Source organism: Saccostrea cucullata, unplaced genomic scaffold (genome assembly GCF_032062105.1).
Source record: "Saccostrea cucullata isolate Sc308-1 unplaced genomic scaffold, CSIRO_AGI_Scuc_v1 ctg2551, whole genome shotgun sequence".
NCBI lineage: Eukaryota > Metazoa > Mollusca > Bivalvia > Ostreida > Ostreidae > Saccostrea > Saccostrea cuccullata.
Genome location: NW_026939110.1, coordinates 29,838 through 45,283, shown reverse-complemented (window position 1 = coordinate 45,283; position 15,446 = coordinate 29,838). Strand labels below are relative to the sequence as shown.

Below are 15,446 nucleotides of genomic sequence, written 5' to 3'. Positions count from 1 at the left end.
ACTCAATAATTCTTGATCCACGAAATCAAATCCCCACGAACCAACAAATTTTCCTCAAACCACGAAAATTTGACCCCACGAAATTATGTGATTTTACAGTATATATCTTGTTTTTTATTAAAAAAAACACACATTTGTATTTTCACCCAATATTCATTTATATACATGTACTTGTACATGTAAGTGATTGGGGGAAAATATTACAGGCAAAAATAGTCGCGTATACAGTAAAACAACAAATTCAATGAGCATTAATTGATGGTATCCAAAAATACCAGCCATTAAAACTTCAATAAAACATGCATTCCACTTTCATTTATTTTATCATAATGTTCATCACAATCATTTTTAAAGTATTTTAGATGAGTTTTTTACTGTACGAGCACGTAGAATTAATTTGTAAAACACCATTATTGTCATCGTAGCAAGCCATGGGTTTTGTGTCCATTCTATTCCCACCAGGCTTGCGACAATGCATTATTAGATACTGTATAATTTATATTACCTGATTTTCTAGTATTGCCTGTTTTGAACAGCATTCTCTTGTTTTGACTTTTAAATACAGTTTTGGCATTTTTTTTTGACTGGTGATCAATTGCCTGGCAAGCAGTTGTTTAAACCAATGATGTCATACCAATGTCAGTAGCATGCTGACATCATAGGAATTCACCTTATTATCACGGCATTAAATCTTACTTCAAATACTGCTGGTAGTTCATAACTTTATAAATATCCTTTCATATTTTGTTTGTAAAACTGTTATACACTGTATATAGAGAATAATACATACCCTTTTCCATATCACATCCTGTATCAGCCCGAGACACCAATATCAGCCAGAGGGCCGAAGGCCCGAGGGCTGATATTGGTCGAGGGCTGATACAGGATGTGATGTGGAAAAAGGTATGTATTAATATATTTATTACATACTTAGTAATAAAATACAGCATACATTAAGTTGAGAAGAAAATATTAAGTAAATAATCATGCATGAACTTCTTACATACATGTACATGGTCTGTTGTCTTATACGATATGGGTTTGTTTCTACATATATTTCAATGCACTCGATCCGTAATTTGAAAATAACCTATTACAAGTATTTGTTGATTAAGATTAACCTTATTTTCAAAAAGTTAAAATTAAGAGAATATGAACCCACCAAAAGTTGTGTATGATCAAAAGTACTGTTTTTGTGGTTTAATTTACTAAGGGTGTGATATTGATGTCACAATAGCCGTATCAGCCCTGCAGGGCTGATATGGATTTGCGGGGCTGATATAGGTTATCAGCCCCGCAAATCCATATCAGCCCTGCAGGGCTGATACGGCTATTGTGACGTCAGCCATATCGCATATGCAAAAAACCCGTATTTATTACTAAGTATGTAATAAAAGGCAATAAAACAGTTATCTATGCCTAATCAAGCATAAAATTTCAATATATTTCCCTGACAGACATATTGTGTGCCAATGTGATGCACTTTTTTGGTTCGCTTACAACATTGATGGTACATTGTGTTACGTAGTTAATTATACTTGAATACCCTAAATATTTTGTGAGTGTTTCATGGAGTCATGATGACTCTATAGTTTTGAAGAATTTTTGTAATTGGATAAAAAGGTTCCATGATTTGTTTTTCTTAGTCACTGGCTTTAACATTTAAATTTTTGGGGCAAGCCTTTGTGTTTTTCATGGACAAAAAGCTAAGGAGCAGGAGTTTGAAAAAAAAAAAAAAGAAACTGGACACAGGTAACAAACATGGACTACTGGTAGTTATGGAACCTGTATATTTACACACTTCAGCAGTGCAGAGATAGTATTTTTGAGTGGAATAAAAGTGTAAACTTTGTTATATATATGATAAAAATTGGTATACATGTATTTGCAAAATTTCTCCTATGTATAATATGTATAATAATTATTTATATATGTATATGTAGATATAGTGGTAGGGAGATGCACATAGATTTTTATTTGTAAACTTTCCAATTAAATTTTAATTGTTAATTTGAAATATTTAACAGGCTCACTCTGCAAAATCTGAATATGTTCATGTATACATTTTATACAAGTAGTACATTGTGATGTTCATTAAGACTTGTAGCTTACATAAATTTCTTTTTCATTTAACTATTGCTCAGTTTTATTGTTATAGTTCATTGCAGTGATGAACCATGTTTATGTTTGAAAGTTGAACTGCTGGATCAGATTTTTTTTTTTTTTTTTTACAAATGAAATTTATTAATTTAAAAAAAAATGGTTTAATGTTTTCTATTTAGTTCACCTAAGCTGGTGTACTGGTACTGTATTAACTTTGAAGGTCACGTTGCTATGGGGGGTGGGGGGTTGAAGGTCAACTGGCTATGCAGCAGTGCATCCAGGAATTTCATCATGGGAGGGGGCAGTAGAAGGTCAGGGATCTGGGGGCTGCATGGAAGCCCCTAGTGGGTCCAGTGCAAAGCCTTGTTGGGTGTCCGGGGGCAAAGCCCTTGAAAAAAATGAGGAAATTCTAACAAATAATAGGTTGTTTTTTGTTTTCCTCTTCAATGTTAAGATAGTACAAGCAAAATTTCTAAAAAAAAAAAAATAAATTCAAACGGGAGCTGGGTTCCTGTCTGTCGAAGTGTTCACTAAATCTTTTCTGATATTTATAAACAAATATAATCTCATCTGCAACCAAGTTTGTCCTGAAAAAATCAACAAATACCCCCGGTATTGCGAATTTCAAAAAAAAAAAAAAAAAGAAGAAAACTTTTATCCTCTGGATGCCCTAATGCTAGAAGGAAATTTAAGGTCAGATAACTCAGATTTGAAATTAATCATCCTTAGACATATCTTTAACACTATTAACATAAAACAAATGAAACGGTTTTAAACACACCACACCCACAAACAAAGTGGGGGGGGGGGGTATATATTGCAATCACCATGTCTTTATTGATGTTTTTCATACTTATTGTTAGGCCATTAATATTTATATAAATTACGTGTATTGTCAACAGATTTTAATTTTCATCACTTCCTGATCTTGACAATTAAGGAATTAACACATAGTGGGTGTGACTGGTTGGCAGGGGATGCTTACTCCTCCAATGGCACCTGATCAAACCTCATATGTTTTAGAGGTCTGTGTTTGCTCTGCTCCTGATTTGTATTGATTGAATGGACTTTTGTTAAATTTAAGAAAAATATATTAAAAGCCACGGTTAGCCATTTTTTTCAGTTTTTATAAAGGAAGCATCCTAAAGTTAATGATTATAGATTATTCTGCAAATTATGCCTCTGTCCTGTCTGTCGTAGGGGAGATTCAGTTTCTGTAGAGAGTTGGAGTCATTATCATGATTATAGGGTGCTGTATAACATTTACAATGCTCTAAAATGTTATGATAAGAATATGTATAGATTATTAAAACTTGGAACAATTCAGATATAACTTCTTCAGTCTCACACTAATGAGGAATTTCTTATTAATATGTACGGGTTCTTTCTATTTTGTTACGTGTTTTAATGAAGTAACACGAATCATTTCACGTACAAGTTATCAAGATACCCAATGAATTCCGGGTACGTAGCACGGACTTCCGCAACACGTCGCAACAAGAAAAACACCAACCTAGGCTAGCGTGTTGACGGGACACACGTTCTAAACACTTATGGCTGCAAACGCTAGAGGGACCATGAGACCACAGTCGAGATCACCCCCATTTCTGATTACGGGTCTCGTTGTCGCACTGGTTATTCTGGGGGCAAATTACTGGAACCTGTCATCCAGCAATGCCTCGCTTTCAGCTGAAGTGGCAGACCTGCAGGACCAGATACGGATTCTCTCCTCCAAAAAAATTAACTCGGAGAGAAAGAATGAAAATGCTATGCTCCGAATCAGAGATTTTGAGAAGAATATTAACTCGAAAGAGCAAGAGTTGACGAAACTAAAAACAGACCTTGGTGAATTAGGCACGTCAAAGGAGGCATGCATCAGCAAACTGGTTAGTATATCACGATTCAAAACGCACATATTATAAATATTACATTGTTTTTTAAGTAAAGAAATTACGAATAGGTACATTTCATTCTATGCAGCGATATCAGGTGGTATGTTTCTGCACAGGCCTTGGACTTTCTACATTAAAAGTTAAACTAAACCATATTCTATGAGCAGGTCCAGTCCAAAGACTATTTCTACCTACGTAGCTATTGGTATAGCTATGTAGGTATTTAAACCTACCCAAAGTAGCTATTATTACCTACTTTTTGTATTATCTACAATTTGTGGCCAACTGAACGGGGCAACATGGTGAATACCATATTTTTTTATACTGTCACACTAATGTCTTAAGATGAATACGACAAAATTTTGGCCAAATAATGATTACTTCCGGAATCTGCAATTTTACATTAGTTTCTATGCAAAACTGATTATATACGAAGTTATCATTTCTTGGCCAAATTTTTGTCATATCCATCATCAGTGTGACTGTATCAAGAAATTCATTGATCACCACGTTACGCCATTCCTGCGTTAAGCCGCAAAATGCAAGTAAAGCAGAAAGTAGGTAAAAATAGCTACTTTGGGTAGATTTAAATACCTATGTAGCTATTAATAGCTACGTAGGTAGAAATAGTCTTTGGACTGGACCTGATGAGGACAATAGCAAATTTATAATCCCCCAAGACAGCAACTATTTCTCGAGGCACAGGCCGCACAGCTGAGGGAAGTAGTTGCTGTTGAGGAGGCAATAAACTTGCTATTGTCCAGACAAAAGTAAAGTCAGCTTCGGTATAATAAAATAATACTCTCCCTATACCCCAGTATATTGATATATCAAGTTTATTTATATAGAGGGGGACAGGAGTAAATACTGTGATCAGTCATGTAATATGCTTATTTATGGAAATTCAGAGGCCTGTGGTTCATGTCTGAAATGAAAAAGGTGAAGATAATGAAGAAGGATCAATCGTGTAAAATCAACGAACAATATAAATCTGTGAACAAATTAAAACATTGTACCGCACAGCAATGTTATTAAGAAACTTGACCAATCTGTTGTTTTAGTTGTTACTTTAATAGTCTTTGCTTTTTGGTTTTTTTTTAATCTAAGTGAATGCTCAACAATTTCTTGTGAAAAGCTAGATATAGATGAAATGTAATTTGTGATTTTTTTTTTTTAAATTTTGTATGTATTGTTTTTGTTGCTCACAGAAACAAAGTGAAGACAATATGAATGGCATTCAGCAAGAACTAACAACATACAAAGGTAAGGCTATAATAAAAACAAAAATTACATCATTCCGATAGCAAGTTTATTGTCCCCCTAAATTTGAACCACATTCACAAGAATTGTCTGTTTGTCTGTTAAACTTTTCATGGCAGTTTTCTCAACAACTACTCATTATAGATGCTTGAAATTTTAACATACTCTCTGTGTAGGCATGCCATATAGTGAGATTCAATTTTGTATTGCTCGGATGCCAAATTCCTGTTTATCTGTGCATCTGTTTATACTAAATTAACATCACAGTTTTCTCAGCAACTTATCAATGTAATCAAGACATGTCCTTGAAATTTTAGCACACCTTTTGTTGAGGCATGCCATATGGGGGAATTTATTTATATAAGAATCTGATGTCAACTTCCTGTCTATCCTTGCATCTTTTTGTAGCAAGTGTATGTCGCATCTGAACCAGTGTATATTCTCATGAGAACATATATTCAGATTGGGGGTATTACTAGACAGTGAATATTGGCTCACAGACATCTTGTTTTATATCTACAGAGAAGTTACAGAAGTATCAAAGTGAAAAGTCTTCCACTGCCACTGGACTGAAACAAGATTGTAGTTTGTAAGTATCAGGCTGACTTCACATACTGTAAATGTATTATATTTAGCGTGTACGATATTTGGACAAGTTAGCATAGATTTGATTTAGCACATTCCTCAATGTTCTTATCTATGTGTATATGTGGAAGACATTAAGCGATGTACTTGAATTAGCGGAAGTTTCTCTCTGCCAAAAGCGCTAAAAAGAATACGCAGGCAAATGTAATATGTTTACAGTACTTTTGTATCATGCATAGTCCAGAGTTTGATTATTAATATATTCAAGACATTTAGAGAAAGAAAACACGTTGACATATCAAACACATAAAGAATGGAGGCATAAAAGGGTAGAGACAATGAATAATAATCATTTACCTGTTGAATTATGTATTGAAATCAAATTGAAGTACATGTATTTACGGGGTAGAAGTAGATATTTCAAATGAAGTTGATTATTCTGGCCAAATTGAACCACAAGGACAAAGTTACTAGTTCCTCCCCCTTACATGTGTTTTATAATGTTACATGAGCTGATACACACATGAAGATCAGAGACTTCATCTGAAAATCTTAATCTATCGGTGATTTAATTAACTCCTACACTTGTTAATCTGTCATCAATCATACTACTATCTAACTGATTACTCTCAAGGAAAATTATCAAATTTAACTGTACAACTGTTTAATAATTGTTCCTAAAATATGCTTGCACTTTTACAAGTGTTAAACATATATATATATATATATACAGAGGTAACTTTGTGTGGAGAGGGCTTATATAGACTATGCCTCCTGCCCAATCCAATTATATTTCAGTACATAATAAAATGTGTTCAAATCAAATCATACATGTAACCATAATAAGTTTTGTTTTTCAGAGAATGCACAGAAAAGAAGAGGGAGTTATTAGCCATTTTGGGAAAATTACATTATTACCAAGCCTTGCAGGCTCTGAGTCAAAATGGAGTGGATATCCTGGAGTTTAAGGACAAAATCAGTTCTGTGTAAGGCAGTCAATATACACGGCTGTAATTAAATAATAAAATATTGGTCATTTGATTAATTAGATAAGTCAAAGATAAATCTATTAAACTGTACAAGCTTATTCATTTATATAGACAAGGAAGAGAGGGTGAACAGTCTCAAAGTGGCCAGCAACAGCAACAAATTCCACAGTCAGGGGCAGCCCAGCAAAATGAGCAACAACAAGCAGGAGGGATGAAAGACAAAGCACCAACAGTTCAGCCAAGTCAAAAACAAACTACAAAGAAACCGGGAAAGCCTGCAACTGGCTCCATAATGAATATAAAGATGGGAGATGGATCCAGAAAATCTGCAAATCAAACTGCTGGACAGAATACTAACATCAATAAAAACATGGATACATCAAAAGGGAACACGACCCTGAACCCCAAACAGTCTTTGTCTGGTGTAGGCAGAGCACAGAGCCAGAACTCAACGACCGCAGGAAAAGGTAATTCTACAAATCACTCTCTAAATAATATCTCCCACTCATCTCAGCCGAAAATAGTTGTTATATCTAATGGTAAGGAATACATTAATTGATCTACTTAAGTCTACAGGTTTTTAGCTCTTCTGAGCCTATTTTAAAAATTTTATGGCTGTATTCAAGTATTTTAGGTCCTGAATTGCTTAGAATCATCAATCTTTGTCAATTATTGCATCTTGAGTCCTCAGAAAATTTCAGCCAAAAAAGTAGTTCCCCGTAACCTACTTAAGGCATTTTATGGTTATATTTAAATATCTTCAGTCCTAACTGGTTAAGAATCATCAGACTTTGTCAGTTGATGCATCTTGGGTCTTCAGAGAAGGTCAACTGAAACGTAGGTCATGGTGACCTTCTTTTGAAATTCTTTAGAAATTTTAAAATATTTTAGGTACTTTTAAGCTAAGAAACTATGTTTCAGTTGAAGCATCTTGGTTCCACAGAATGTGTTAAATAAAAAGATGGTCATGGTGACCTACTTTTGGAATTTCTAGGCATTGTTTGAATATTTCGAATAATAAGAGTCTTTAAGTAATCAAACTGTCATTTGAGGCATTTTGGGGTCTCAGAGTATGTTTACCAAAAAAGTAGGTCATTGTGACCTACTTTAAAAATCTCATGGCTATATCTTTATATTTCAGATAATAAGGGGCTTAGAATCATCACACTTTGTTAGTTGATTATCCTGAGCTCTCAGAGTGTTTTAACCAAAATGTATGTCATGATGACCTAATTTTGCAATTTCAAGGCTCTATTTATACATGTATGTACAGGATACTTAAAGGCTTTGAATAGAAGTGATAGATTGTACATTTATCAGAAGAGCGATTCAAGGCCCTTGGGCCTCTTGTTTAAATTGTATCAGTTTTTAAGCAGGGATATTATGTATACCAACAAGAATATCTGTTATTTTCTTCAGATGTGCCTAGGACCCGAGGCAGGCAGTTACCAGCTTCAGGTCTGGTTATGTTTAATCAAAGAGATAATTCAATAGTGGGTGATGGTATTAAAAATGTCCTTCCTTCTGCAAAAGTTAGATTAATGAAAGGTGGTGATAGTGTAGTAGAATGGCAGCAGAACGGAAGAAAAATTGATGATGCTGAAAAGCTGCAAACACCAAAAGCACAAGGAAAATTGGAAGAGAAAAAGTATGACATTGGGGAGGAGGAAGATTACATTGATGACAAAGCCAGAGAAAACAATCCTAAGTCTAAGATACAGAGCCCAAACAAAGTCGGTGAAAAACAGAATAAGGTAAATCAGGTACAGGCAAAAACAGATTACCAAATATATGTATTGTAACTCTCCTTTAAAGATGTACAGTGTGTAGAGTGCATGTGTATCCACTATGCTGAAAAAAAGTATCCTTAATGATTACTTCAGTAACCATTAGGATAGTTAAAGTGTCCTTTAGGATAAACTATGGTACCATATTAATGTATCCATTAGGATAGTTAAAGTGTCCTGTAGGATAAACTGTGGTACCATATCAATGTATCAATTAGGATAGTCAAAGTGTCCTTTAGGATAAACTGTGGTACCATATTAATGTATCCATTAGGATAGTTAAAGTATCCTGTAGGATAAACTGGTAGCATATCAATGTATCCATTAGGATAGTTAAAGTGTCCTTTAGGATAAACTGTGGTACTACTGTATAGGGGATTAATTTCACGGGTTGTAATTTTCACGGATTTCCCTCATCGGACACGATATTCATATCCGTTTAATCCATAGCTACATGAAAACGACATTCATCATTGTTGTTGTGTCTTTATATTTCACGAACAAACAGGGTAGGTTAACATTAAATAGTGAGACTTAATAAATAAACAGGTGCAGTTATCAAAAGTCCTTGACTATTAACGTCAAATAACTTTCCTATATTCTATAACGTTGAGTGCATGTACACGAAATAATATCCTTCCAAATCTTCAGTAAGTTTGATAGTTATTTCATTTTGAATGATTTTTTAAAATCAAAATGTCCATAAAAACTATAATATGCATGATAATGCAGGTAATGCACACACTGTGCGTGGTAACATTAGTTACGCAAGGATAATCAAATCTCATGTCCCACGTGTTTTGATGAAACGTAGCGTTGGCTATTAAAAAGCCTTTTATCAAATACAGGTTATTATCCGTTGACTTCAATTCATGTAAAGCGTGCTAATTAAAATAATTGAATGACAAGTACTACTCGTAATTACTGAAATGACCATGTACTGTGGTACACGTCCTATCGTAGTCTATTCTCAACTTTCCAAATAAAACATCGAGATTATTGAAAAAATTATTCACTGTTTCTTGAATTCACGGATTTATTATCACCGTGAATATAGCGAATATTAACACCGCGAGTTATTTTCCCCCTATACAGTATATCAATGTATTCATTAGGAGAGTTAAAGTATCCTGTAGGATAAACTGTGGTATCATATCAATGTATCCATTAGGATAGTTAAAGTACCCTGTAGTATAAACTGTGGTACCATGTCAATGTATCCATTAGGATAGTTAAAATATCCTATAGGATAAACTGTGGTACCATATCATTGTATTCATTTGGATAGTTAAAGTATCCTGTAGGATAAACTGGTGCCATATCAATGTATCCATTAGGAGAGTTAAAGTATCCTGTAAGATAAACTGTGGTACCATATCATTGTATCCATTTGGATAGTTAAAGTATCCTGTAGGATAAACTGTGGTACCATATCAATGTATCCTTTAGGATAGTTAAAGTGTCGTGTAGGATAAACTGTGGTACCATATCAATGTAGAACTGAAGGCAAGGATATCTTAACTGTAAGACAGAATAAATGATTCTATAATGCTAAGTCAATCTAAGAAAGTACACTAATTATACCCCACGCAACAAGTTTGCGGGAGGTATGTTTTTGACTCGTTCGTCAGTCAGTAAGTCCTTCAGTCCTTTTTTTTTTTTTTTGTCAGTGCAACTCCTCATAAACTGTTGCACAGAATTTGGTCAAACTTTGCAGATATTTAGAACACAATGTGTAAATGTGCTTATTACCAAGGAATTCTGATTCCTTTATTTTTTCTGGGAATTTCAACACTTTTCAACTTAGATGTTTGCCCATATCTTGATTATAGAAATGAACAGTTTGTCAGTGTAGCTCCTCATAAACCGTTGCACAGAGTTTGGTCAAACTTTGCACATATTTAGGACACGTATGTGTAAATTCCTTTATTTTTACTGGAAATTTTGGTACTTTTCAACTTAGAATTTTGGCCGTACCTTGTATTTAAGGATGAACAGTTTGGCAGCGCAACTCCTCTTAAACAGCTGCACAGAATTTGGTCAAACTTAGCACATATTTAGTAAACAATGTGTAGATGTGCATACTACCAGGAAATTCTGATTCCTTTTTTTCTGGGAAATTCAGAACTTTTGGGCATACCTTGAAATATAGAAATGAACAGTTTGTCAGTGCAACTCCTCATAAACCGCTGCACAGATTTTGTCAAACTTCGTATACATTTAGGACACAATATGTAGATGTGCATATTACCAGGAAATTCCAGTTCCTTTACTTTTCCCAGGATTTTCAGCACTTTGAGTTTTAGGGGAGCGTGGGGTATGTGAGCTTCAAGCTCACTCCTCTTTCATTCCTACAGAAAGGTCATTTAATTCTTCCCTTGCTTATTTTCAATACAAACAGGAAGAGATTCAAATAAAATGTAATTATATTGATTTAGTTTTATGGCAAAGGAGGAGTTACATAAAGCTTTTACAACAGCATGAGGTGCATGGTTTGAAGGTGGTTGAGAATTAGCATGCAGACCAGTTCATTTTTGTTGATATTTGGTGTTCAGTGTGTGTTTTTTTTTTAGTATTTTGCATGCCATTAGGTTTACCTGGTGTGTTATAGACCCATGATATAATATGTTTATGTTAAGCAACAATATTTTTATACCCCCGCTCCAAAGGAGAGGGAGGTATACTGTTTTACCCTTGTGTGTCTGTCCGTGTGTCTGTGTCCTCCAGAAAGGTCAAATTTTCCCTTGCTTATTTTCAAACTACAAACAGTAAGAGATTGAAATAACACAATCTAATGCCATATTGATTTAGTTTCTCTCAAAGGATATCAACTTCCTGTTTGTCTGTTAGGGCTGGGCAATATTAGGTCATATTTCAATATATTGCAATACAATGACAAAAAATATCGTATCGCAATACGATTTTTGTAATATATATATTGGCAATGTGTGTTTTTTTAAGGAATTTTGTCATTGCCATATAATTATATAAAAATGGTGTGTTATTAAGCCAAACAGTAATATACAGAAGTTGTTTGTGGGCAACTTTTTTATAACTTTAATGAAATCAACAGTTTTTTGTGTGTTGGTTACTTGTCATAGTTATGTACATTTTGCATGTAAATTGAATTGAATATAGTAAGAAAATGCCATTTAAATTACATTTAAAATATTTTCAAGGCATGCCATACAGTTACAAATATCGCAATATATCGCAATACGAAATCTCGGGCCAATACCCAGCCCTATTGTCTGTGAGTCTGTCCGTTTCATATATAACAAATTTTTGTCACAGTTTTCTCAGCAACTACTCGTTGTAGATGCTTGAAATTTCAACACAATCTTCTCTGAGGCATGCCATATGGTGGGATACATTTTCGCTCAAATCTGATGTCAACTTCCTGTTTGTCTGTGCGTCTGTCCGTTTCATACATAACAAATTTTCGTCGCAGTTTACTCAGCAACTACTTATTTGTAGATGCTTGAAATTTTAACACAATCTTCTCTGAGGCATGCCATATGGTGGGATACATTTTCGCTCAAATCCGATGTCAACTTCCTGTTTGTCTGTGCGTCTGTCCATTTCATACATAACAAATTTTCGTCACAGTTTTCTCTGCAACTACTCGTTGTAGATGCTTGAAATTTTAACAAAATCTTCTCTGAGGTATGCCATATCTTGGGATACATTTTTTTTTCAAATCGGATATCAACTTCCTGTTTGTCTGTGTGTCTGTCTGTTTCACACATAGCAAATTTTCGTCCCAGTTTTCTCATTAGCTATTCATAGCGGATGCTTGAAATTTTATTACACCCTTTGTTGAGGCATGCCATATGGTGGGATTAATTTTGATATGAATCTGATGTCAACTTCAAATTTTTCTGTGCATCTGCCTGTAATTGAACTTGTGTATATATATTAACATGATAGTGCTTATTTACATCAGAGCGGGGGTATTACTAGTGAGCATTGGCTCACAGATTTCTTGTTCAAGTTCAATTAGTGTCAGTTGCCAGTTTTTATATATTGTTTGATGCAATATTTGATATGACAAAATTTCGTATTTATACACTAGTATAAATTTTAAAAAATGAACCTTAAAAGCATGAGATGTTCTCATTTGTTCATTATCAAGTTGTCTCTCTTCATTTAAAAATTCATTAGTACATTGAAATGTTGCTGAAATATGGACACAAAAAATATGTCATATTTATACCCCCCACAAACGAAGTTTGGGGGGGTAAATAGGAATCACCTTGTCCGTCCAGCTGTCCGTCTGTCTGTGCAATCGTGTCCGGTCCATATCTTTCTTACGGAGGAACATTAGAATCTACCACTCCACACAAAGATTGCCCATGACCTAAGGGTGTGTCATGACCTTGACCCAAGGTCATTTGGGGAAGTTTAAGGTCACTGGAAGAAAAAAATCATAATTCGTGTCTGGTCCATATCTTTCTTATAGGTAAACTTGGTAGGTTCTAATTTCACACAAAGATTGCTCATAACCTAAGGGTGTGTCATGACCTTGACCCAAGGTCATTGGGGGAAGTTCAAGGTCACTGAAAGAAAAATTTCATAATTCGTGTCCGGACCATATCTTTCTTATGGATAAACTTATGGATAAACTTGGTAGGTTCTCATTTCACACAAAGATTCCTCCTGACTTAAGGATGTGTTGTGACCTTGGGTCAAGGTCATTTGGGGAAGTTCAAGGTCACTGGAAGAAAAATTTCATAATTCGTGTCTGGTCCATATCTTTCTTATGGATATAAACTTGGAAAGTTCTCATTTCACACTAAGATTGCTCACTATAATTTGTGTCCGGTCCATATCTTTCTTTATTATGGAAAAACTTGAATCTACTACCTCACACAAACATTGCTTATGACCTGAGGTTGTGTCATGACTTTGAACCAAGGTCATTTATGCAAGTTCAAGGTCACTGACAGAAAAAGTTCATAATTCGTGTCTGGTCCATATATTTAGTCTAATTTTATTTATTAGGTTGCGCCTTCATTTCATTTATAAAAAATATAATGAGCAATTACATTTGCACTAAAAATGTTTTAGCATTTCTCTCTTCTCTCAGATCCATAAAATATTCATGATTTAGCACTTCTGAAAAACCCAGCGGGGAGTATTTTGTCCCGTTTGGACAGTTCTAGTTTAATAATACCACTGTGTTTTGAGATTTTGATGTGCAGTGATCTGATTTTTTGTGTCTGATTCACAGGACCCCACAGCCGACTATGAAGATGAAGATGATGAGGAAATAGCAGGAAATGGACAGGTATAAGCAATGGGCGCAATATATTGGGTGTAGTTTTGCTCCCCCTGGCATGTGACCAGCCAAGTAAAAGATGTGAAATCGAACAATTAGAACAATCTTTTTAAGCTCAACTTCACCAAAGGCTCAAGTGAAAGGGGGGGATGCGTGGGTTGTAAGTCACCTGACTGTAACTGTGCATTCATTAAAGTTCAAAATTGAGAGAAATTATTGTCAACTGTTGCGTCATTAGGTTCACAATGACTTTCAAATCTTCTTGGAATAAAGTTATTAAATGATCATTTATGGATAGGGTGAGGCCACAATTTTTTCATGAGAGTAGAAGGGGAAAAAATCTTGAGAACATCAGTGTTGGTGTGACTGATGTGAGCTTTGTGGTCCCTAGGCCTTTTGTCTTGAATTTAACTAAAAATCTTGGCTTACTGAGAAAATTAATTCCTGTTTGTTGAGTTATAGATTATTGGAATTTTTCATTTTTTTTTACAGAAGGAAAAAAATGACCAAAAAGTAGACAGCCTAGATCAGCTGCAGAGAAATCTGGGTACGATATAAGGAAAATAAACAACAGATTGGAAAACATTAACATCCTTCTCAGATATAAGTTTATACATCTACTTATATGTACATTATTATTGTTCAAGTTGTTTTTGAGCCGTTTGGTCCATATTCATTCGATTTTTTTATTCTTTTTGTATTAATTTTCAAGTAATTTTAAATATTACACCAAGTCATTGTATCAATTATATTCTTTAAAAAGTCTGCCTTAATTCACCAATTATGACTCTGTCACTCAATAATTAGAATATACATCACATCTTATTTGTGTGTAATTGTCGTAAAATTTAACAACCGAGAAAATTTTATAATATTGAACAAATGGATTTAAAGATATTGATTGAAGTGAAATGATATCCTGGAAGTATTCAAGAAATAGCACACCATAAATGGAGCATAATGTGTGAAAACATGAAGCCTATAAATATAGGTACACATTCAGTTTATTCAAACTTGAAAGCAACTTAAAAAGAAACACAATATTATTGGTGTATATGTACTATTATTTCTCAAAATGAGTATTTAGGATGTAATAAGAAATATATTCCTTTGTAACTAATTTATTTGATTGACAGTATCAGATAGTTCATGTACCATATTACTTATTTTTATAATGTACTTTAATTTCTGTTAAGGGTTTTGTCTTTCTTATTTAGCCTCCTGTTGTGTTCAGTGCCTATATATTGGCATATTGAGTGTAGGGTCTGCTGACTCTGTTTCATTTATCATTACCTCTCTCATCCTCACTGTTCATTGATATGCCTATATGTAAATTATGAATGCCATGTGGATGTACAGTAACTAGAAAGACAACGTCTACATATCCTTGTCATTACATTCCAGGACCTCTGATCTCTGGACCTGAAATATTCCAATTACAAACTGTCATATTCATATGTACATGTATCTTTTCAAAGCATAATACATTTGGTACTGATACTTGTTACCGTATAATCCCTATTAACCGCCCCTTCCCCTATAAGCGCCC

At 34.3% G+C, this 15,446-nt stretch overlaps 1 protein-coding gene and 1 long non-coding RNA gene across 3 annotated transcripts; both read left to right on the top strand.

Moving 5' to 3' along the window:
• Positions 1-105: 105 nt before the first annotated feature.
• Positions 106-2,133, top strand: LOC134252292 (uncharacterized). Its single transcript, XR_009988946.1, has 2 exons — positions 106-768; positions 1,398-2,133. It is a non-coding gene; the product is annotated as an uncharacterized LOC134252292 (long non-coding RNA).
• A 1,407-nt stretch (positions 2,134-3,540) lies between these two features.
• On the top strand, positions 3,541-14,592 carry LOC134252289 (protein GOLM2-like). 2 transcript variants are annotated; one of them, XM_062734729.1, is made up of 8 exons: positions 3,541-3,989; positions 5,204-5,258; positions 5,778-5,844; positions 6,701-6,826; positions 6,941-7,296; positions 8,249-8,583; positions 13,850-13,906; positions 14,390-14,592. In XM_062734729.1, exons 1-8 carry the CDS (start codon positions 3,657-3,659, stop codon positions 14,453-14,455), a joined length of 1,395 nt encoding a protein of 464 aa, XP_062590713.1. In that variant the 5' UTR covers positions 3,541-3,656; the 3' UTR covers positions 14,456-14,592. The 2 variants fall into 2 exon arrangements, with proteins under 2 accessions (XP_062590713.1, XP_062590711.1); XM_062734727.1 differs by having other exon boundaries at positions 3,542-3,989; positions 8,249-8,592; positions 14,390-14,589.
• The last annotated feature ends 854 nt before the right edge of the window (positions 14,593-15,446 follow it).

What these genes read in the sequence shown, in the direction of transcription:
- LOC134252289 (XM_062734727.1), top strand. Translation starts at nt 3,657, where the DNA reads ATGGCTGCAAACGCTAGAGGGACCATGAGACCACAGTCGAGATCACCC. An exon ending in AGAACTAACAACATACAAAG is followed by an intron (nt 5,259 to 5,777) that starts GTAAGGCTATAA and finishes TTATATCTACAG; the next exon opens with AGAAGTTACAGAAGTATCAA. An exon ending in CTCAACGACCGCAGGAAAAG is followed by an intron (nt 7,297 to 8,248) that starts GTAATTCTACAA and finishes TATTTTCTTCAG; the next exon opens with ATGTGCCTAGGACCCGAGGC.